The 24,617-nt window shown below is 41.3% G+C and overlaps 1 protein-coding gene across 1 annotated transcript in view; it reads left to right on the top strand.

Annotated features, from left to right (window-relative positions):
- IFT81 (intraflagellar transport 81) overlaps positions 1-24,617 on the top strand; it is a 234,244-nt gene that overhangs the window by 4,721 nt on the left and 204,906 nt on the right. The window contains exons 2-3 of the mRNA XM_040346783.1: positions 1,264-1,428; positions 14,279-14,382. Coding sequence (XP_040202717.1) covers positions 1,285-1,428; positions 14,279-14,382 — 248 coding nt within the window. The 5' untranslated portion in view covers positions 1,264-1,284. The remainder of the gene's footprint in view (positions 1-1,263; positions 1,429-14,278; positions 14,383-24,617) is intronic.

Raw genomic sequence — 24,617 nt, 5'->3', positions numbered from 1 at the left:
CCTTGCCCGAGATTCCTCTGGACCCTGGTGTCGGGAATTTGATGCCCCTCATTGCTGCTTCGGTGACTCCGGCTACCTGGTCCAATCATGTCTGGATTCCAATGGTGATTACTAGTGTATGGATACCGCTGGTTGAAGACAATCTTGTGGGCTGCTGCTGGATTTCTTTTTATGCTTATCATTTACTGAATTCTGGTAAGAGTCAGTATTATTTGTGGTAGAGGTCTCCTGGTTTGTTCTGAACACAGCGTGGTCGTTATCACTGTTACCTAAGGATTCCTTTCATCACTACACCTGTGGACTGCTTTATAACCGCTTGGCTTGTCTGGACTGTCAATTTGCCCATACTAAACTGAAGAGACATTTAGTAGTTATTCACAATATGCACCTACCCTATTGAGGGTGTTTATCACCATACATAGAATTGTTTATTTTCACTAATCACTGGTGTTTCACTTCATTTATATTAATTTCAATTAGCGCGACTTCCCTTTTTTACTATGTATGTCACTGTATGTAGGTCAGGTCAGTGTATGCAGGTCAGGTCAGTGTATGTATGCAGGTCCTGGCTGCATCTCTACCATGGCTGAGGTAGGTTAGTGTATGCAGGTCAGGTCAGTGTATGTATGCAGGTCAGGTCAGTGTATGTAGGTCAGGACAGGTCGGTGTATGTAGGGCAAGTTAGTGTGTGTAGGTCAGATCTTGTCAGTGTATGCAGGTCAGGTCTTGTCGGTGTATGCAGGTCTTGTCAGTGTATGTAGGACAGGTCACTGAGGTCAGTGTATGTAGGTTATGTCTGTGTGTATACACGCACGCAGGGTATGTGTGTCAAGCAGGTCACCCCGCGCCACTCCACCGACCGCGCGCGAACGCGGAGAGCGCTAGAGGGGAGAGCATAGAGCCAATGACTGACATTTACAGGTCTCTGCTCAGAGCAGAGGGGGTGATTTGAGTAAACAGCTGTGTTTGCTCAGTTTGCACTGCAGAGCCAGCGCGGGACAGGTGCTGCATCCACTGAGGTGAGTATAAATGTTTTTTTTTTTTTTGTAAAGCCTGTACATCTCTTTTAACGTCATATTTAGAGGAAACACGGCATCAGGAAATATAATCGTTTTTAAAGTAAAATAATGATTTCTTTCAATGTTAATATGCATATATAGAGACATTTTCTCCCATTAAAATGTATTTTACCTTTTGTATTTTATTTGTACTTTCACATTGTTTTATATCTGCAATTAACCAGCAGCTTTTATGTATTTAAAGGTCAACTTTATAAAATCCAAAATGAGTGACCAGCTTAAATTCATCGTTGAAAAGCTCAATAAGGAGCCATTTAAGAAGAACTTTAACCTGATAACATTTGATTCCCTGGAGCCCATGCAGCTGCTGCAGGTCCTAAATGATGCTCTTGCTGAAATTGACCCAAAGGTAATACATGCTTTTTATCTTTAATATAATTACCATGCCTTGCAAAATGAATGTTGTTCAATAAACCTAGGGAAATAAATTATAGTCATATAATATACAGTGGAAATGGAAACTAATCTAGACTAAAATAATTGGACTTTTGGCGGTACAGGTAATCAATATAAAAATCTATAAATATTTATTTGTGGGAGATACATATAAAAGAGTATACAAGCTTATAAAACAGTATTGCATCAGCATAGATCCCCAGTGGGTATTTCAGTAACACTTCAAAAACCTTATGATAATACAAGTACACTCATAGTTTTAGAATACATAGACATCAGAAAATACACGTAGGGTTTGTGTTCTTGAAACTGGGTCCAATATGCGAGGTAGTAGTTCTTGCTTTACTCAACTTGTTTCGCGTAAAAACGCTTCATCAGGAGCATAAAGGTCTAATAAGAGACATACAGAAACAACGTCAAAAGATGTCAATTAATCACACAAGTTTATACATAAAACAGTTGCATAAAACAAATAAAAACAGCATATTAAAACTGTCACTAATTGTTGTCCGTATATAGCGATGTCTGCTGCACCCGTTTAACACTCTCAAACCCAAATGAACTGCACCCACACTATGGGGACGTGCATAGATCAATCAGTATTTATAGAGCGTATAAACAGAGGACATAGGTGGACCTCTGGCACCTATGTTATTTACTTGTTTTTAATTACTACTTTTTTGTATGCTGTTCCTGCTGTTATGTCGCCCGAGTCATCCTGGCCCGTGCATCACGCCCTGCTGCCAATGCATTAGACGGTGTATGCCGTCATTATGACGCCACCGGCGCATGCGCGGCAGCCCCTGACCTCGCGGGATGACGTCACTTCCGGCCGGAATGAAGCACTTCCCGTGGGGACGTCCATAAGATCGGCACACACCGCTCTCCTGGTGAAGCACACAGGAGTGCCTCTATGTAGGATGGTCCCCGTCGTTCCTCTTCTCCTCCCCTTGGTGGCTCCACACAGTGAATGGCAAGGCAATCTTTAACCTTGGACACTCCGTGACCATGTCATGCAGATAGATACCGCCTGATTTATTCAGTAACCAGGGTCTGTGATTTCTTCTTAAAAAACGGCCTATTCCTGGAAAAGATTTCCTTTCTCTTTGGACTTATGTTTAGGCAGAGGTGGCTATCTCTCCTTTGATGCCTAGTCCTTTGTGGCGATTTACGTGGAGCCCTATTAGGCTACTGAGAAAGTCAAATACATCGGAGGGTTCTCCCCTCGTGCACTCTTTTCTGCTTATCAGCAGTTTGTGTTAAGGCTTAACCCCCTACTACCATATATAACGGTGAGCCTTATTTGCATATAATATAAATTCCTTATGTTTCTGGGGCTGGACACCCTCTTGACACCTTTGTGGTTACCAAACAATGTTTGCTTTCCACAAATTACATTATGTATATCACCCTTCTCTTTTTAGAGTATATATTTAATGCCCAGCTGGCTGGCTGGGTTAATTATACATATACAGCCTTAACGGTGGCAGTCGGTTCGGTGTTTCATCTCCCAAATTCGACTTGTTTTTAAGTAAAAACAATGATTTTTATGTCATCTAAAGTCACTCATTTTGATATTTTAATACTGACAGGTATAGGCAGCCTTTATGATGGGGGGGGGGGGGGGGGTTGAATGTGGGTGATCCTGGGCTACCTTTGTTTTATTAGTGACACACTTTGGTGATGTCCTCTGTTTATACGCTCTATATATAATAATTGATCTATGCACGTCCCCATAGTGTGGGTGCAGTTCATTTGGGTTTGAGAGTGTTAGACGTGTGCGGCAGACATCGCTATATACGGGCAACAATTAGTGACAGTTTTAATATGCTGGTTTTTATTTGTTTTATGTAACTGTTTTATGTATAAACTTGTGTGATTGACACCTTTTAATGTTGTTTCTGTATGTCTCTTATTAGACCTTTATGCTCCTGATGAAGCGTTTTTACGCGAAACATGTTGAGTAAAGCAAGAACTACTACCTCGCATATTGGACCCAGTTTTAAAAACACAAACTCTGCGTGTATTTTCTGATGTCTGTATTCTCACGCTATGAGCGTACTTGTATTATCATAAGGTTTTTGAAGTGTTACTGAAATATCCACTGGGGATCTATGCTGATGCAATACCGTCTTATAAGCTTGTATACTTTTTTTATATGTATCTCCTACAAAATCAATATTTTATAGATTTTTTTATTGATTGCCTGTACCGCCAAAAGTCCAATTTTTCTAGTCTAGATTAGTTTCCATTTCCATAATACCGGGACGTTGGTACAATTAATTAGTCACCCTGTGCTGATGCACATTTTGGCAAGGTCCACTTATAAATATAATATACCGTGACTTGAAAAAGTATTCATACCCCTTGAAATTTTACACATTTTGTCATGTTGTAAATGTATTTTATTGGGGTTTTACAAATCAATATGTAAAACGTGTCATGTGCATTTGTATTCAGCCTCCCTGAGTCATTACTTTTGTAGAACCAGATTTCACAGCAATTACAGCTGCATTTTGGAGATGTCTCTACCAGCTTTGCACAGCTAGAGTGACATTTTGCCCATTCTTCTTTGCAAAATAGCTCACAGCTCTGTCAGATTGGATGTAGAGCGTCTGTGAACAGCAATTTTCAAGTTTTGCCACAAATTCTCCATCGGATTTAGGTCTGGACTTTGGACCATTCTAACACATGAATATGCTTTGAACCAAAACCATTCCATTGTAGCTCTGGCTGTATGTTTAGGGTCGGTGTCCTGCTGGAAGGTGAACCTCCACCCCAGTCTCCATTCTTTTGCAGACTCTAACTGTTTTTTTTCTAAGATTGCCCTGTATTTGGCTCCAACCATTTTCCCATCAACTTTGACCAGCTTCCCTGTCCCTGCTGAAAAAAATCATCCCCACAACATGATGCTGCCACCACCATGAGGTTGAGGGTGGTGTCTTCAGGGTGATGTGCAGTGTTATTTTTCCGCCACACATAGCATTTTGCTTTTAAGCCAAAAAGTTCAATTTTGGGCTCATCTGACCAGAGCACCTTCTTCCACATGTTTGCTGCAAACGGAACTTCTTATGGCTTTCTTTCAACAATGGCTTTATGGCTTTCTTCTTGCCACTCTTCCATAAAGACCAAATTTGTGGAATACATGACTAATAGTTGTCCTGTGGGCAGATTCTCCCACCTGAGCTGTGGATCTCTGCAGCACCTCCAGAGTTACCATGGGCCTCTTGGCATCTCTGATTAATGCTCTAATTGCCTGGCCTGTCAGTTTAGGTGGACGGTCATGTCATGGTAGGTTTGCAGATGTGCCATACTCTTTCCATTTTCGGACGAAGGATTGAACGATGCTCTGTGAGACGTTCAAAGCTTGGGATATTTTTTTATAACCTAAACCAGCTTTAAACTTTTCCACAACTTTATCCATGACCTGTCTGCTGTTTATTTGGCCTTCATGATGCTGTTTGTTCACTAAGGTTCTCTAACAAACCTCTGAGGGCTTTACATAACAGCTGTATTTATACTGAGATTAAATTGCACACAGGTGGACTCTATTTACCAATTAGGTGACTTCTGAAGGCAATTGGTTCCACTAGATTTTAGTTAGGGGTGTCAGAGTAAAGGGGGCTGAATACAAATGCACGCCACACTCATCAGATATATATTTGTAAAAAATTTGGAAAACCATTTATCATTTTCCTTCCACTTCAAAATTACCTGCCACTTTGTGTTGATCTATCGCATGAAATCCCAATAAAATAGTGAACCAGCAGCATCATTAAGGCCAAAAAACACACCAGACAGGTCAGGGATAAAGTTGTGGAGACGTTTAAAGCAGGGTTAAGTTATAAAAAAATATTCCAAGCTTTGAACATCTCACGGAGGGAGCACTGTTCAATCCATCATCCCAAAATGGAAAGAGTATGGCACAACTGCAAACCTACCAAGACATGGCCATCCACCTAAACTAACAGGCTGGGCAAGGAGAGCATTAATCAGAGAAGCAGCCAAGAGGCCCATGGGAACTGCGGAAGAGCTGCAGAGATCCACAGCTCAGGTGGGAGAATCTGTCCACAGGACAAATATTAGTTGTGCATTCCACAAATCTGGCCTTTTATGGAGGAGTAGCAATAATTAAGCCACTGTTGAAAGAAAGACATAAAAAGTCTCATTTGCAGTTTTCAAGATGCCATGTGGGGGACACAGCAAACATGTGGAAGAAGGCGCTCTGGTCAGATTAGACCAAAATATAACTTTTTGGCCTAAAAGCAAAACACTATGTATGGCAGAAAACTAACACTGCACATCACCCTGAACACATCATCCCCACGTGAAACATGGTGGTGGCAGATTCAATGGGAAGATGGATGGAGCCAAACACAATGGATTTTCTTCTAAGATTGCCCTATCTGCAAAAGACTTGACTGGGGCAGGGGTCCACCTTCCAGCAGGACACACGTCCCTAAACATACAGCCAGAGCTATAATGGAGTGGTTAGAATGGCCCAGTCAAAGTCCAGACCTAAATCTATTTAAGAATCTGTGGCAAAACAATTGAAAATCACAGACCCCCCCCATCTAATCAGAAAGAGCTTCAGCTATTTTGCAAAGTAGAATGGGCAAAAATGTTAAGCCGCATACACACGACCATTTTTCATGTCGTGGGGAAAAAAAAATAAGTTTTACTCGACGTAATTCCTCTCAAGCCTGCCTTGCATACACACGATCGTGATAAAAAATGCTCGAGCAAAGCGCGGTGACGTACGACGGCACTATAAAGGGGAAGTTCTATTAGAATGGCACCACCCTTTGGGCTGATTATGCAAATTTCCCATCTTATAACTTGCTTCTGAGCATGCGTGTTTTTTTCCCCTGTCGTTAAAGCGTGCACACGAGCGCTTTTCATGACGAGAAAAACGACGATGGGAAAAATGCTCTGGAGCCTACACACAACCGTTTTTAATGACCAATTAAAAAAATTGCATTTTTCTCGTCATGAAAAAAACGGTCGTGTGAACGCGGCATTACTCTCTCTAGATGTGTAAAGCTGTTAGAGACTTATGCCCCATACACACGATCCGGAAATCGTACGAAAAATGCCGCTTTCGAAGCGATCGTATGATAATCGGATCGTTAGTACAGAGCTTTCGAGAGCCGATCAGGACAGTTCATCCGATTGCACGGAATTTTTTTTCGTACGATGCCAGATCGTACGATTTTCCTTTAATCAGTACAGCTGTCGTTCGAAAATGCAATACAAATGCATTACAACAACACATGACATCACTTCCGATTTCTTTATTCTGCCGTACGAGAATTTTCGTGACTTTAGTAAACTCAACAGATTCGACGTGAGATTAGCATACAAAAAAAAACGGACGATCATTCGTCCGATAATCTGATCGTGTCTACCGGGCAATACCCAAAAAGACTTGCAGCTGTAATTGCAGCAAAAGGTGGTTCTACAAATTATCGGCTCAGGGGGGCTGAATACAAATATTTATTTCTAAAGAAAAAAAAGAAAAAATTGAAAACCATTTATCTTTTTCCTTCCACTTCACAATTATGTGCCACTTTGTGTTGGTCTATCTGATAGAAAAAAACATAAATGTATTTTATTGGGATTGTATGTGATAGAGTCTATCACATACAATCATCCCATACAATCCCAATAAAATACATTTGTTTTTTGTTGTAACATGACAAAATGTGTAAAATTTCAAGGGGTATGAATACTTTTTTCAAGGCACTGTAGTTGGTTGTTTTTCATGGTCCTGTATTCTATGATATTCTGTATTCATGATTCTGTATATTTTGTGTCTGTGGGCCTGAGTTTTTATTGTATGTGTAAACAAATATAAAAGCCCCCCTCCCCCATGTATTCAACAACCAATGGAGGACCTTGACATAGTCCCTAAAATACTTCTAAGTACCTTGGGTGTATGGCGTTCCTCCTGGCCAATTCTAAGACTTGCTCTGCAGTGTAACTTCTGAACAGTAGCAATGCAAAACAGAAAACTTGTGTAATGAGCCTATATATTGTATTATTTTATACTACATATGCATTTTTTTTTTTTTTTATTAAAACAAGTCCATGATAACATTGTTTATATCAAGTTGGTCTCCTATACAGTATAGGTTTGAAAAAAAGTTTGAAAAGATTGTGCATTACATATAAAGCAAAGCTGTTAATAAATGTAACTAAACAGGTAATAGGCCAGATCCACGTAGCGGATCGTATTTTTATGCAGGCGTAGCGTATCCTAGTAACGCTACACCCAGGGCTGTGGAGTTGGAGTCGGGGGAAATTTTGGGTACCTGGAGTCGGAGTCGGCAAACAATGCACCGACTCCGACTCCTACTAAATTTAGATTGGAATAAAAAAAAAAAAGCAAGTTTAAATGTCCCAATTCACAAAAAGTTATAATTAATGACTTCTCTACTGTAAGAATAAAGACCAATGCATGCAGTGCCTCACGGAACCGCAAAACGAACACGTTAAGTGACCGTGAAGAAGCATGCTTTTCATGTGCTTCACTATATGGCACGCAACGCACAATTAGGAGCTGCAATACTTATACTTTCCATAGTGTTGTGTTCTGCTTTTACAGGGAACGCAGCGTCCATGTGTAACCTAGCCTCTCACTGATAAGGGATTAAATAAATATGTTTTTTGCAGGACTAGAGAGTGAGACACTTGTATAAGTGAAGGGAATGGAGGGCCAATAGTTCAAGACTGAAGCTGTAAACCATTGGAAAAACTGCTGTCATTCAGCTAAGGCTATAAAAACTTGTAAACTCCGATTGTTAGCTTAAACTTTAAACATGACTATGGGATTCTCCTAGGAAAATCATGTTTTAGAATAAATGCCCCTTCCTGGATCCTCCCACTGCCCTATGTTTTTTGTTTTTGTTCTAAAACAACCAAATAATGTGGTTTGTATTTTTGAACTGGTAAAGATCCTGTTCCTGATGTTTATGCCTGCTGCTACTATCCAGCCACTTGATTGATTAAAGCGGGAGTTCACCCATAAAACAATTTTTCCCCTTGGATGCTCGTTTTGTCTAGGGGAATCGGCTAGTTGTTTTAAAATATGAGCCGTACTTACCGTTTTCGAGATGCATCTTCTCCGTCGCTTCCGGGTATGGGTCTTCGGGAGCGGGCGTTCCTTCTTGATTGACAGTCTTCTGAGAGGCTTTCGATGGTCGCATCCATCGCGTCACTAGTAGCCGAAAGAAGCCGAACGTCGGTGCGGCTCTATACTGCGCCTGCGCACCGACGTTCGGCTTCTTTCGGAAAATCGTGACGCGATGGATGAGACCGTCGGAAGCCTCTCGGAAGCGGCGGAGAAGATGCATCTCGTAAACGGTAAGTACAGCTCATATTTTAAAACAACTAGCCGATTCCCCTAGACAAAACGAGCATCCATCTAAGGGTAAAAAGTGTTATGTACGGGTGAACCCCCGCTTTAATAAAAAAATAAAACTTTGTTTTCATTGTGTTTGTCTTTTGCTTAAACTGTGCAATACAGTAGACTGTTGGCTTCCCAGCCAGTAGTCCTGTGGTAGGTTGCGTTTCTTTCCCTCAAGGAATGTATAAAATACATTCGCATATTAATACAGAGGAGTCTGAGTCGGAAGTACATAAAACTGAGGAGTCGGAGTCGGAACATTTATCTACCGACTCCACAGCCCTGGCTACACCGCCGCAACTTTGAGAGGCAAATGCTGTATTCACAAAGCATTTGCCTCTAAAGTTACGGCGGCGTAGCATAATTCTCCCGGCGTAAGGGTGCGCAATTCAAATCTATGTGATGGGGGTGTGTTTTATGTTAATACGTCGTGACCTGACGTAAATTACGTTTTTTTTTAACGGCGCATGCGCCGTCCGTGGGGGGTATCCCAGTGCGCATGCTCGAAATTAAACCGGAACAAGCCAATGCTTACGACGGTAACGTCATTCTACGCAAATCTCTTTTCGCGAGCGACTTACACAAACGACGTAACATTTTCAAAATTCGACGCGGGAACGACGGCCATACTTAACATAGGATACACCTAGCAGGGGTAACTATACGCCGGAAAAAGCCGAACGCAAACGATGTAAAAAAATGCGCCGGACGTACGTTCGTGGATCGCCGTATTCAGCTAATTTGCATACTCAACGCAGAATTCGGCGGAAACGCCACCTAGCGGCCAGCGTAAATATGCACCTACGATCCGACGGTGTACTAAGATGTACGCCTGTTGGATCGAGCCCAGATTCTGTCGTATCTTGTTTTGTGGATACAAAACAGAGATATGACGCGGGAACTTTGAAATTACGTTGCGTATCCATAGATACGCCAGCGTAATTCGTTTTGAGGATCTGGCCCTAAGAGCAGATCATAAAAACATGCACTACAAGGTCACCTATGTAAAAATCTTTTCTAAGTGACTTAAGATCCTCCAGATCCAGCTGTTTCAAGCAAATGATAGCTTCAGCTTTGGGATAGTTAACTGCTATCCATTTATACAAAAGTGCCCCTTTGTGACCCTATAAGGTGCAACAAAAGGGAACCCTTGCCATGATTTTTTTACTGAATTTTATTGAGGTAAGTGGTACATAAACGAAGCGGAAACATGAAGTATCCATACATCTTGTGAAAACATTGCACCCCAAATGTAAAGTAAGAACGGAGATGGCATTATAGTGTGAAATTACATGGGTAAAGCAAGATTTATTGAATAGCTATTTGTAAATGCAAGTCAAGTATCTGTAACAGAAGATCGATTGTTTACAGAAGTTACTAAAAACATCTAGGCAATCGATACTTGCCATAATTCTAAAGTCGGAGCCAAGGTCAGGTAAGAATATGACAGCTAATGCTGGCTGCACAGAAGACAATGCTTAAATGCCAAAAGGTACATGGTACCAGTTTTTTTATTAGGGACACACCGATACCATTTTTTTAACACAGAGTACGAGTACAGATACTTTTTTTTTTTTTTTTTTTTTTTCCCAAGTGCTCGCTGATACCGATTACTGATAGCTATCAGCGATTAACCAACAGCTGAGCAACCTGAGAGCCCAGGTATTTAAATATTTAGACAGAATAAAGGTGGATAAAGCACCTGGACCAGATGGCATCCACCCACGGATCCTAAAAGAATTGAGCTCTGTCATTTCAAAGCCATTGTTTTCTAATTTTTAGGAACTCAATAATGATGGGAATAGTACCACTGGATTGGCGCAGGGCCAAAGTCTTAACCAAGTAGCTATAGATCTGTTAGTTTAACTTGTATCATCGGGAAGAAACTGGAGAGTTTAATAAAAGACCACATAGATGAGTTCTCGCTGGAAAAAATATTTTAAGCAACAGACAGCAGGGGTTCACAAAAGACAAAAGTTGTCAAACAAATTTGATTTCTTTTTATGAAGTGGTAAGCAAAACCTTGGACAGAGGCGTGGCTGTGGACGTGGTATACTTGGATTTTGCAAAAGTGTTTGACACAGTTCCCCACACACGACTCATGTGTAAGGTAAAGTCTACAGGCTTGGAAATATCAGTTTGTAAATGGCTAGAAAACTGGCTAAAAGACAAAATTCAGTGGTTATTCTTACACGGAATGGTCTAAGGCAGGGGGTCCCAACCAGTGGCCCGCTGAGCCCTCTGATGTGGCCTGCAACCTCCTGCTCTGGGAGAGAATAGAATACTGTTATTAAAGGTCAGATTATTACTAAAATCGCAGGGCCAGCGTATAGTTACCCCTGCTACAGGAGGCGCAGCCAATGCTAAGTATGGACATCGGGACCGCGTCAAATTTTTCACGTTTTAAGTCGTCCGTGAATATTTACGCTACGCCGCCGCAACTTACGGAGCAAGTGCTTTGTGAATACTGCACTTGCCTGTCAAAGTTGCGGAGGCGTGGCGTAAATAGGATACGCTACGCCCGCACACAAATACGCGCTCCATACCTGAATCTGGCCCACAGTGTATATTTGGGCATATCTGTTCTGCAGTGGTTACTGGGCTGCTTTCAAACTGACCAGCAGGGGCAGAGCGGTGCACTGGTGCACCTGTGGGTTATCTGCACTGAGCCATAGACTTCTATTACCTGCAAGTTTGGTGAGTAAGGATGAGCTCTGGCGTGTTCGCATAGTACACGTGCAGAGCCCGTCAGGAAGTGTGCACGGTGCTGCGCTAATCGGAGTCAGGGAGACATTGTCCCGATTGCTCGGCTGCAGAAATCGTGAAATGTCTCCCTGGCTGTGATTAGCGCAGCGCCGTGCACACTTCCTGGCGGGCTCTGCACATGTACTATGCGAACACGCCAGAGCTCATCCTTCTTGGTGAGCTTTCTGAAAATGCACAACACCTGCAGGATGTAATAGAAGTCTACGGCACAAGTCTTTCACACGGTCAGTCCGACCCAATCGGACCCTTTATTCACCTCTAAGGAGTGGCAGATGTAAATGGACTTGTGTCCGTTTGCAAACGCCTACCTCCAATCCGAGCCGCTAAAAAAAGAATTGTAGAGTGGGCTCTATAGAGTAGAGTGGGCTGCCATCCACGCGCTCCTCACATTGTGGCCCGCGGCCGGTTACCAAGTCGCTTAAGTGGCCCTCCCTCTTCAAAAGGTTGGGCACCCCTGGTCTAAGGTTATCTGTGGTGTACCCCAAGGTTCAGTGTTGGGACCCTTACTTTTTAATATCTTTATAAATGATATAGGGTCTGGCATTAAAAGTACCAGTTTAGTCTTTGCAGATGACACTTAGACCCCTTTCACACTGTGGCGTTTTTCAGGCGCTTTGACGTAAAAAAAAAAAAAAAAAAAGCCTGTAAAGCGCCTGAAAAAAGCCTCATCTGCAATCCCAATGTGAAAGCCTGAGTGCTTTCAGAGCCCTTTCAATCACTGGGGTGTTTTTCAAGCGCTTTGGCGTTAAAAAAAAGCTCCCTCAATGGGAAGGGGGCTTTAGGAGCGGTGTATTCAACACTCCTAAAGCTCTGCAAAGAAGCTGCTTGCAGGACTTTTTTTGATGCCCTGCCAGCGCAGCGCCTCAGTGTAAAGGCACTCAGGCTTTCACATTGGGATTGCAGATGCAGCTTCTTTCAGGCGCTTTACAGGCATTTTTTTTACGCGAAAGCACCTGAAAAACGCCCCAGTGTGAAAGGGGTCTAGGCTGTGCAGTGGAATAACGTCCTTACAGGATGTCTCCAATTTACAAGCCGACCTCAATGCTCTGTCTAATTGGGCAACTACCTGTATGTGGCAAATGAGGTTTAATGTTGATAAATGTAAAATTATGCACTTGGGGAATAAGAATATGCATGCATCATACATACTAGGGGGAGTACAACTGGGGGGATCTGTAGTGGAGAAGGATCTGGGGGTTTTGGTAGATCATAAACTCAATAATAACATGCAATACCAAGCTGCAGGTTCCAAAGCGAGCAAAGTCCTTTCTTGTATTAAGAGAGGTATGGACTCCAGAGAGAGAGAGAGATATCATTTTGCCCCTGTACAAACCTCATCTGGAATATGCAGTTCAGTTTTGGGCACCATTTCTTAAAAAGGATATTGGGGAACTGGAGAATTTTTTTCTCTCTCTTTAGAGGAGGAGATTAAGGGGGGATATGATCAACATGTACAAATATTTAAGGTATCCATATAGTGAACTTGGTGTTGAGTTATTCACTTTACGGTCAACAAAGAGCACAAGGGGGCACTCTTTATGCCTAGAGTGAAAGAGATTTAATCTCCAAATACAGAAAGAAAGGTTTCTTCACAGTGAGAGCCATTGGTTCCTTCTGCCTTTAGTCAAATCCTGTGAGGAGGGGGGGGGGTCGTGATTGAACCTACGGAATGAGCCCACTTGTCGGATCCCATAGCAAGACCTTGCTTGAAGGGAAGTCCATTGAAGAGGAGGAGCCAAGATCGCCAGTGGAGAACCCTAGAAGAGGAGGTTCGGGGGCGCTCTGTGAAATACTATTGCACAGAGCAGGAGAGTATAACATGTTTGTTATTTCAATTAAAATAATTGCCTTCAATAACACTTTAAGTGGCACATAAATGAGATTCTCGCTCCCCCTCTCTCTAGCCCTCTCTCTCCTGTAATACAACTTAATGGTTCCTTCTACTTCTCTCTCTTCCAGCTATGTTGTAAAGGAGATTTTCAAGAGGCTGATACAATACAAAACTGGGTGCTTGCATTAAAAAAAAAATACATTCTTATTAAATACAGAGCTGTATAAATGTGTGTCTTTAACATCTGCCTGAAGTTCAGCTTCTGCCTGAAGAATGCTCTGTTCCTCTTGGAAGTAGCTGTTTAGGAGCACATATCACATGCTTAGAAACTGATATAATCAGTATGTATGATTGCCAATTTAATATATTTGCATTCTGGGTTCTCAGCACATGGACAGGTTTTTATAAAATTTAAATGTGGAATCATGAGAGTCAGCAGCAGAAATCAGGTCCTATGTTTTAGGCAATTTAGAAATCGCTCTTTTACTTCTGTGGCAAATGTATGGAATAATCTTGGTCCTGAAAATGCAGATACCCTCAAACAGGAAGAAAGACTGGGCCTCAAACATAAAAAAAACTTGTGGTATGGCTTTTCTGAATTGTTTACATTTAAATGTGGAAGAGTGTTAAGAATGATGAATACACTTATGCAATTATGACGTATATCGCAAGAATGTAATGCAGTCCACAAGAATGTATTTATTTATTTTTTCACTTTGTGCAATAATAATAGTGTGAGATATGTGTCATAATATTAATATTTTTGTCCTTTTTGTTTTGTTTTTTTTGTCTTTGAAGCATTCTGTCGACATTCGCGAGGAAACGCCTGATCAAACGGCAAAGAGAATGTTAAATATTCTTGGTATCCTTAAATATAAACCTCCAGGAAATGCAGCAGACATGTAGGTACCGATAATCATCAAAGACTGAGATTTGTGCATTGTAAGAAACCTGTAAAGATCTGTTAAATACACAATTCCTTTTGTACTGCAGATCTAGTTGTCAGAATTGCACAATTATTAATTTGTAATTTTCTTCCTTCAACAATTTTTGCTTCCTCAGTGTAGTCTATCTTTATTTGTTTTCCTTTTCTTTTGTCTGCTGTAGAAGTCCTCTATATTGTTTTTGATTAAATATATTGAGGCCCTTCTTTGTAGTAACACAAAGGTTGCTCAGTATCCCTGTAGTTGCATTATGTGTGTGTGTGTGTATATGTGTATATGTGTGTATATATATATATATATATATATATATATATGTATGTATGTATGTGTGTGTGTGTGTATATATGTATGTATGTGTGTGTGTGTGTGTGTGTGTATATATATATATATATATATATATATATATATATATATACAAATGTAGGATGTTTCTTTGTTTTATGGTACAATCAGGAATGGACACAGATGGGAAGTGTCGTTGCTCTGCTCATATACACATGAGTGTCGTTACTATGCTCTGTATATGTGTGTTCATATACCCAAATATGAAGTGGTGTTGCTCTGCTCTGTAAATGTGTGTTCTTATACGCGTACCATACATCTAGAAAGTATTCACAGCACTCTTTCCACATTTTGTTATGTTACAGCCGTATTTCAAAGAAGGTTGTTTGAATTGTTGCAAATTTAAGCGGCCATTCGTGTTTTTTTTTTTTTTCTGTCATTGAATTTGTTTATGCCATTTTAAAATAGTACTCACTATTCCACTGTTTCAAATCATCCGCTGTTCGATTCCGTTTGAAATTGTAACTTATATTATCAGTGTAACAAGGTTTCCATTTTGCTTGTGGGCACTGTGAAGCCCACAAGCACTCATTTCCTTTTTGCGAGCAGGGACGTCAACTTCCGGGTTTCCATCAAAACGGGCGGTGTCTCGTCACATTCGGCTCTCCTCACAGATTGCTACGGAAGTGACGTCCCGTCGCCGCCATTTTGCTACACCGCTTGCCCCCTTCTCACTCTATCATTACTGTGCAGGAGTGTGGGGAGTAGCAAGATGGCTTGCGACGGAACGTCACTGTGATACATTTGCCTATATGTCTCAGTTTACTGCTCCCTGCTAGCCAGGTTATTGATGTGCTAATGTCCCCTCACTATTTCTAAAGGTTAATTGATCTATTGTGTTGTGTGAAGGAGAGCTGGGTTTAAGTGGCTTGTGTTAATTATTCTGATTGCTTCATTGTGGTAATTATCTCTCTATATGCGGGGTCGAGCGGTCTGGTTGATGTATTCAGTACAGCTAGTGCTCAGCGTCATTGATGTCATTGTCTAAAGAAAATGTGTTTCAGCATCGGCCCCGTCGTGTCTACCTAGTCATCTGTATGGAAGCCCCAGTGTGAGGGGGGCGGGGATTTGTCATTGTAACAGTTTTGGAAATGACATATAAGCTGTGTGTTATAACATTAAAGTCTGTGTTGTTCTAGCAGTAAGCTGGTCTCATGTGTGGCTTTCTGGGCGATTCCAGGGATATCCCTCCTCGTGGAATATTGGGGTGATTTTCGTTATGGGAAGAAGGGAATGTTGACGGGGATATCATACCGATACCGTCACAGTCACTTCCGGAGCAATCTGTGATGGGGAGCCTGATGTGACGAGACAGCGGCGTCGCGCTTTAGGAAATCCCGCAAAAACTCAGAGGAAGCCTCCGCAATGAATCCTGGGAGCAATGAGAAAAGCTCCCAGCAGACATTGCGGGTACAGGACATGACACACTACCTGCAGACTACCCGCACATCACACAGACAGGAAGCTGAGTGACAAATGCAGATAACAAAAGGTTCTGTACACAAAAAAAACTTTCAGTTTTTAACTTGATTCGAGTGCACAATAGTATTAAGCTAATGTTTTGAAAAAGGGTGGAGCTCCGCTTTAAAGCGGGAGTTCATCCGAAAAACAATTTTTAACATTAGATTGAGGCTCATTTTGTGAAGGGGAATCGGGTGTTTTTTTTTAAATCGAAGCAGTACTTACCGCTTTAGAGAGAGATCTTCTCTGCCGCTTCCGGGTGTGGTCTTCGGGACTGGGCGTTCCTATTTGACAGGCTTCCGACGGTCGCATACATTGCGTCACGAGTAGCCGAAAGAAGCCGAACATCGGTGCGGCTCTATACGGCGCCTGCGCACCGACGTTCGGCTACTTTCGGAAAATTGTGACGTGCTGTATGCGACCGTCGGAAGCCTGTTAATCAAATAGGAATGCCCATACCCGGAAGCGGCAGAGAAGATCTATCTCTAAAACGGTAAGTACTGCTTCGATTTAAAAAAAAAACACCCGATTCCCCTTCACAAAATGAGCCTCAAAATGAGCCTGGAACCACCAGGACTCTTCCTAGAGCGGGCCGCCCGGCCAAACTGAGCGATCAGGGGAGAAAGGCCTTATTTAGGGAGGTGACCAAGAACCCAATGATCACTCTGACAGAGCTCCAGCGTTTCTCTGTGCAGAAGAACAACCATTTATGCATCACTCCACCAATCAGGCCTGTATTGGAGATTGGCCAGACAGAAGCCACTCCTCCGTTAAAGGCGCATGACCGCCCACCTGGTGTTTGCCAAAAGACACCTGAAGGACTCTGAGACCATGAGAAACAAAATTCTCTGGTCTGATGAAACCAAGATTGAACTCTTTGGCCTGAATGACAAGCGTCATGTCTGGAGGAAACCAGGCACCACTCATCACCTGGCCAATACCATCCCTACAGTGAAGCATGGTGGTGGCAGCATTATGCCGTGGGCATGTTTTTCAGCAACAAACTGGGAGACTAGTCAGGATGACGGGAAAGATGAATGCAGCAATGTACAGAGACATCCTTGATAAAAACCTGCTCCAGAGTGCCTCAGACCCATATATGAAGTGGTGTTGCTCTATTCTGTTGCTAGGAATGCCAGTGCTTTACGTTTTAATTGCTAGAATGCCCTTTGTCATAAAAAATATGTTTTACTTTTTTAATAGCAATTTTTTATATCCTTATACTGCACATGCAGCAGTTCATACTTGCCAATAAATACACAAAATATATTCAAAAATCTCTATACAATAGATTTATTTTTTTAAATGAGTAAAGCCTTTAGTTTATGTTTTATCCAATAAATCGCTAGTGGAAATAACTTGATAGCAAATGAACATTACCAAACTATAAAAAATGAAATCAATGAAAAACTTAAACATACATCAAAACTAAGATTCATACTATTAAATTTAGTTAACCTGCTTCAGTTAAATTATTTGTATCAATGAAGAAATTGCTTATGTGTATATCGCATCACCTTTGCATGTTTACAATAGTACATATCTACTTAAAGCGGATCTCCCACTCCAAAAACGTTTTTTTAGTAATGGCTATTTAAAATTTAAATTACACTAATTTGCCAAACTCACGTGTCCTGTCTCCCCCGGCCGCTCCGCTGGTATCCAGTCTCAAAAAATAACTTTTATTCATCCTTCTGGTTTCCTCTCCATTTTAACTGTGGGCAGAAGCCCACAGCCCGGCACTTCCTTGTTGCGGTGGATGCTGATCTCCCAGCATCCACCGCTCGATCTCGCGCATGCGCGCGAGCAACGGGGAGCAGCGGCTTTGGCGTCTGTGTTGCCATGCCTCTTCCTCGAAATCGCACGATATCTTGTCTAACAGGGTAGAATACGATATCAAGGGAGCTATGACACAAGCTCCCAGAAGACACTACGCGGGACAGAAAACTAAGAGAAACCCGACAAAAAACCCGAGGGAGGCAGACCGGAAGCCCATGCAGTTTCATGGTACAGTAAATATTATTTTAATTAAAAATATCGGTTTCAGCATTCTTTAGGAGAAGTATTATTTATGCGATCATGTTTAATTTTGGGTGGAGATCCGCTTTAAGCAAGGGTTATAAAGTGGTTGTGGTTTTACATGCTTTATACAGTACATTATTTCTAGCGGTTCAGATGGCATTTTTATTTTTCTGTCTAAACCATCCACAAGACATAGTGGAAATCTCTAATGAAGACTCAAACGATGCAATTGGTTATATTTTAGTACTATCAATATTTCACTGTTTCCACTATTCATGAGCAGTTGTCACTTATTAAACATTAACAATAGAATCGTAATAGTTAAGTTGTACCTGGGTGGAAATTTATAAACCGCACTCAATCTATTTACAAAAAGTGGTACCCGTGCGGAAATTTTAAAGTGAAACTACGCTTCACTTCATCTGAGCACCAAAATCGCTATTTAATAAATTTTTAATATTCAAAGCAAACCCATCCATCCATACATCCATGCTGTTGTTTTGTTGAGAAATCATTTGAAAAACACCCCCTAGCATTTCTGTCTGTGGCCATCTGGAGTAAGGGCAGATACTTCCTGGGATCCACCTGCCCTCAGCTCAAGCATGCAAGCAGAGGAGGCTGTGCTAAGCTGAGAAGACCCCTCCTCCCCTACTGAAAATGCCTGGGATGTATGATATCATTTACCTAGGCATTAAAACCAAAACCTAAATGAAGAAATGTGTGTAAAAAAAAAAAAAAAAGTTTAAAACAAGTAAATATATAGTATACTTTCCTATCCATTTACTAATGCTAGCAGCATAAGGATTAAATATTGTCAATGTCCTGTTTATGTAATCCTTCAGCAATTATAAGCATTGTGGATAACAGATCCCATATACTGTACATATAGTTCAAAATGCATATAACAAAGAAGAGATCTGAGGATGCTGATTATAAAGTGTCCCATAGTGCAATTATATTTCTCATTACGTTTGTGGAACTAGTCCAGAAAAAGAAACCGAGAAATATAGCATATTTGTAGTTGCTCCTAGAGTTGGCTGGGGGCCACAGTGCTACAGCCCTTGTTACCAAACAAAGATATCTCCACTGTTATCTAATGAATGTCCTACTACATGTTACTTGTACCTTCATAACCTCTGGAATCTGGTCTGGCAGGCCTGTTTTGTTAAATATAATAATATTGTAATTGGCTAAGGGACTGAAATGTAGAGCAAAGATTTCAGACCAGTCAAGTTTCTCTTGGTTGGCTAAATCTGGAGTAATTGAATAATGATTTAAATCTCTTGTGAACTAAAATACCTTTTTTAATTTTGGCTGCTCTATATTCTATCATTATTTGCCAGTTAACTCCATGGAGACACACATGTCTGTTATTCCACAAGTCAACCAGAAGAGTGTAGTATTTGATTGGTGAAAGAGTCATCCTTCTCGGAGAAAACCCATGACTGCTCACACTGGCCTTTAATTCTCTTTGTAGTACCATTAGCAAGTCTGGTAAAAGGCTACTATAATAGCACACTAAGCCCTGGTTCACACCGGTGCCGCTTTGAAATTGTGCTACTTTGCACGATTTGCACTGCCGATTTCATTGCGGCTTGTGACTTCATTTAACAGAAGTTTATGCAAATCGCAATGAAATTGGTAAAAAGTAGTGCAGGAACATTTTTCATAATCGCTGTGACATGAGTCGCGGCGATATGAATAGTTCCATCGCCGGCAATGGAGTGCGACTTCTATGATTTGGAACTGCCATTTTGCAAGACATGTCGGTGTGAGCTTATACACCTTCAAATTTATATTAACCCAATAATATACTATCTTTTGAATGTTACCTATATTCATTGAAGATGTCCTAAAACGCCAGAAAGTATGCAGTTCTTGGTTAAATGCTCTTCTACCTCTTTTTTCATTAATGCACTCGTAAAAGTCCTTGTGATCTTTGCTATTGTGATCATCGAATTTTTGTTTTTTCCTTGTCTCTGTTAGAATATTTCCGGACAACCTCCCTGCCAAAGTCCCAAATGGCTTTAGTTATGCAAAAGCAAATTAACCTATAGTAACCAGTCAGAAATTCATATTTTATAAATAACTCACACTGAGGAAGCTGGAGAAATTAACTTGCAGTGGTTAAATTTCAGCCAATTCTACTGTTCTACATAGTGACCCATTTTTTTATTTTTTAAAGTGTCGCTAAAGGCAAAACCTTTTTTTTTCTTTCAGTTTTGTATAGAGTGGAACGGGATTAGCACTCTTGCCAAGGTTTTATTGCTGTCTGTACCCCCATCAGGGAGATTCATCCTCGCTATTTATCCTGATTACTGTTATTGAAAGTGAAGCTTAATGACATGAGAACAGGAATATAGGAGAGAATCTTCCATTGGGGACCCTAGTGACACCCTGGGTTTCCCTCACTTTTGGAGGCATTTCCTCTCACTCCTTGTTTTGGCTATGGCACAAGAAGGAAAGGGAATCGCCCCCAATGGGACACAGAAGGTAAATTAAAACTGTCAGGCCGCGTACACACGATCAGTCAAAACCGATGAAAATGGACTGAAGGACCGCTTCATCGGTCCAAACCGATTGTGTGTGGGCCCCATCGGTCAGTTATCCTTCGGTCAAAAAAAAGAGAACTTGCTTTAAAATTTGACCGATGGACGCCTAACCGATGGGTCAAAACCAATCGTTAGTATGCAAAAGCATCTGTCAAAAGGCCGCACATGCTCAGAATCAAGTAGACGCATGCTTGGAAGCATTGAACTTCGTTTTTTTCAGCACGTCGTGTGTTTTACGTCACCGCGTTCTGACACAATCGTTTTTTTAACCGATGGTGTGTAGGCACATGAGACCATCAGTCAGCTTCATCGGTTAACCGATGAAACGGTCCTTCAGTGTGTACGCGGCCTCAGTGGTTGTAACCCTCCTTCACTCTATCCAAAATGAAAAGAAAAACAAAGATTTGCCTTTTAGTGAAACTCTTTCATCACCTTTCATTTGATTAAGGCCAGCCATAGATATGGTCTGAAGCACTATGTCAGAAATTAATAGTGTGGATTCACTCCAGTCAAAGTAATACTCAACTTTTAATTGGGAAAAACAAAAAATGGTCTAGTGGATTTGTGTACATTGCAAAAATTATAACAAAATTGCAGACGTTAAGTGTTCCTGCTCTGTTGATACTGATGCATGCCTCCCCCTAAGGCCCCTTTCACACTGAGGCAGTTTTCAGGCGTTCTAGCGCTGGAAATAGAGCCATTGTAATGGGTGCTTTCACACTGGGGCGGTGTGCTTGCGGGACGTTAAAAAAAGAGGGGTTTGAGAGCGCTGTATACAGTGTTCCCAAAATGCCCTGCCCATTGCAATGAATGGGCAACACTTCCAAAACTCCTAAAAAGCGCTTCAGAAAGCGACGCAGCACAGGAGTTTTTGAATCCCTTCTTTGGGGTTAAAAGCGCCCCACTAGCATTTAAAAAGCTCTGCTTAAACAGCGGTAATGTACCTCTAAAAAGTGCATCGCTTTACCGCTAACGCACGGGCGGCCCCAGTGTGAAAGGGGTCTTAGTGCGATCGTCATGCTATCAGTCAAAGTTGTAATAAGAGCAGATTGCTGTGAAAAATACTGAGCCAATCCATGTGAAGGAAAAAAAAAAAGACAGTATGCTCAACATCCTAGTTACCATGGTTACACTAAATAGACCTTTTGGCAGTTATAAAAAAAATCATAGTGGCTGCAGACTGAACCGAAATAATGTAAAGTGTAAAAGGGCTCTAGTAAGAATAATAAAAAAAAAAAAGACATTGTTAATAAAGAAAATGTATGCACTTTCAAATATTGCAGTGATATTACAGAACAAGCATTGAAGCACATCTTACAGTCCACAGCAGCTTAACATCGGCCACCACCACCACTACCACCCCCACCACCACTACCACCCTCATCACTACTACCACCCAGGGCCATCTTAATGCAAGGGCACTCCCCAGGGGCCCCAAGTACATGGGGGGGCCCCACAATAATCTTGCATTACATCATACTTGCCAACTGCCCCGAATTTGCTGGGACAGTCATGCTTTTTACTAAACTGTCCCGATATGGCTTTGTCCCGGGAAGCGTCCCGCAACCTATACGGTGCCCTCCTGATCCCAGTGTTGTGCCCTTCTGCATTCCCCCCTGTACTGTGCCCTTTGTGTTGACTAGTCTTTTTCCTTTTGTAAAATTGATTTTATTGAAAGTACTAATGAATATATGTTTAATTCTATCAACTATTTATACTTTATTTCTTGAAAGTAGATGTGTAAATTGTGGCAAGCTGGTGGGGCCCCAGTGCATTACATTGCACAGGGGCCCATGATGCTATTAAGATGGCCCTGCTACCACTACCACCATAATAAATTGACCTATAAGAAAAAACTATTAAAAAAAAAAAAAAAAAATCCTTGTGCTCAGTTTCCCACATGTTTGTCTAGTTCTTTGAAAGGGGCTACTAAGTATCCCAAATCACTTGGGAAGACACTACTGAAAAGTGCAGAATCATGCAGGATTGATCTCCCATAGATGCATGATAATTTTCCAGTCTGATCTCTCATCATTCATCTTGTTAGCCTAAAGCCGCATACACACGATCGGACATTCCGACAACAAAACCATGGATTTTTTTTCCCGACGGAATGTTGGCTCAAACTTGTCTTGCATACACACGGTCAAACAAATGTTGTTGGAAATTCCGATCGCCAAGAAAATACGTTTCCTTAACCACTTAAGGACCGCCGCACGACGATATACGTCGGCAGATAGGCACGGCTGAGCACAAGGCGTACAGGTACGTCCCCTTTTAAGAACCCAGCTTTGGGTCTTGAGCGCGCCACCGGCTTTTGCGCTCGCGACCAGGTCCGAAGCTCCATGGCCGCCCGCGGGACCCGCAGACCCGATCGCCATCGGTGTCCCGTGATCGGGTCACAGAGCTGAGGAACAGGGAGAGTATGAACAAACCTTTCCCCATTCTTCCTAGTGGCTTGTCAGTGATCATCTGTTCCCTGTCATAGGGAACGACGATCAGTGACATCACACTCCCAGCCACGCTCCCCCTACAGTAAGAATCGCACACTAGGGCACACTTAACCCCTACAGCACCCCCTAGAGGTTAACCCCTTCACTGCCATTGTCGTTTTCACAGTAATCGGTGCATTTTTATAGCACTGGTCCCAAAAATGTGTCAAAAGTGTCCGATGTGTCCGCCATAATGTTTCAGTCACAATAACAATTGCTGATCGCCGCCATTGGTAGTAAAAAAAAATATTAATAAAAATGCCATAAAACTATCCCCTATTTTGTAGATGCTATAACTTTTGCGCAAACCAATCAATAAACGCTTATTGCGATTTTTTTTATTTTTTATATTTTTTTGGGGATTATTTTTATAGTAAAAAGTTAAAAAATTGTTTTTTTTTTCCAAAATTGTCGCTCTATTTTTGTTTATAGCGCAAAAAATAAAAACCGCAGAGGTGATCAAATACCACCAAATGAAAGCTCTATCTGTGGGGGGAAAAAAGGATGCCAATTTTGTTTGGGAGCCACATCACACGACCGCGCAATTGTCAGTTAAAGCGACACAGTGCCAAATCGCAAAAAGGGGCCTGGTCCTTTAGCTGCAAAATGGTCTGGGGCTTAAGTAGTTAATCAGGCATTACATGTTTATTACATTTTAATGCATAATTTATGATGATCTTCATGTACACTGAAATTTATTTTCATTCTGTCTATTTCTCCTATTACCGTATTTATCCAGTCACCACAGAATACAGATTCCGTCTTGATTATATGATTTTTCTGTTGATCTGTGCTTATGTTTTGATCAAAAGTTGTGCACCTAATTTACTTGTTTAATGTGTTATAGAAGATGTACTTTAAAACTTTGAGTTGTTGTTTTTGTAGGTTAATTAGCAGGCTTTTTTTAATAATCATTTTTTTTTTTTTAGCAAAATAGTGTCCACTCCTTGCACACTAGAAGCTAAAAGTGTTATTCTATGTGTCCTTGCACACTATTTTATGCTAGAACCATTTTGGAATTTTGGCAGAATCCAGAATGGATATATTATTTGTAGAGAATACAGGGTCCATCCTAAATTCAAAGTTCTAAATGCAGCATTAGACAACGTTGTAGCTCTTCATTGCAAGCACCAATCTTTATTTATTTCACTCAGCATCTGTTGATGTCAGTGTTCCAAAGCATGGTCTGCAGTATTCGGTCATAAGGTATATTCTTTGGGCAACAGTAGAAAAAGAAAAACATGTAGAGAATTTAGCGTATCTAAAGGCAAAACATTATTTATTTTTTTGTAGCTGTGAGGGATTAGAATTCCTGTCAGGTGTT

Source organism: Rana temporaria, chromosome 1 (genome assembly GCF_905171775.1).
Source record: "Rana temporaria chromosome 1, aRanTem1.1, whole genome shotgun sequence".
NCBI classification, from domain to species: domain Eukaryota; kingdom Metazoa; phylum Chordata; class Amphibia; order Anura; family Ranidae; genus Rana; species Rana temporaria.
Note: the sequence above shows the minus strand (reverse complement) of the source record. Positions and strands in the feature narration are given on the sequence as shown.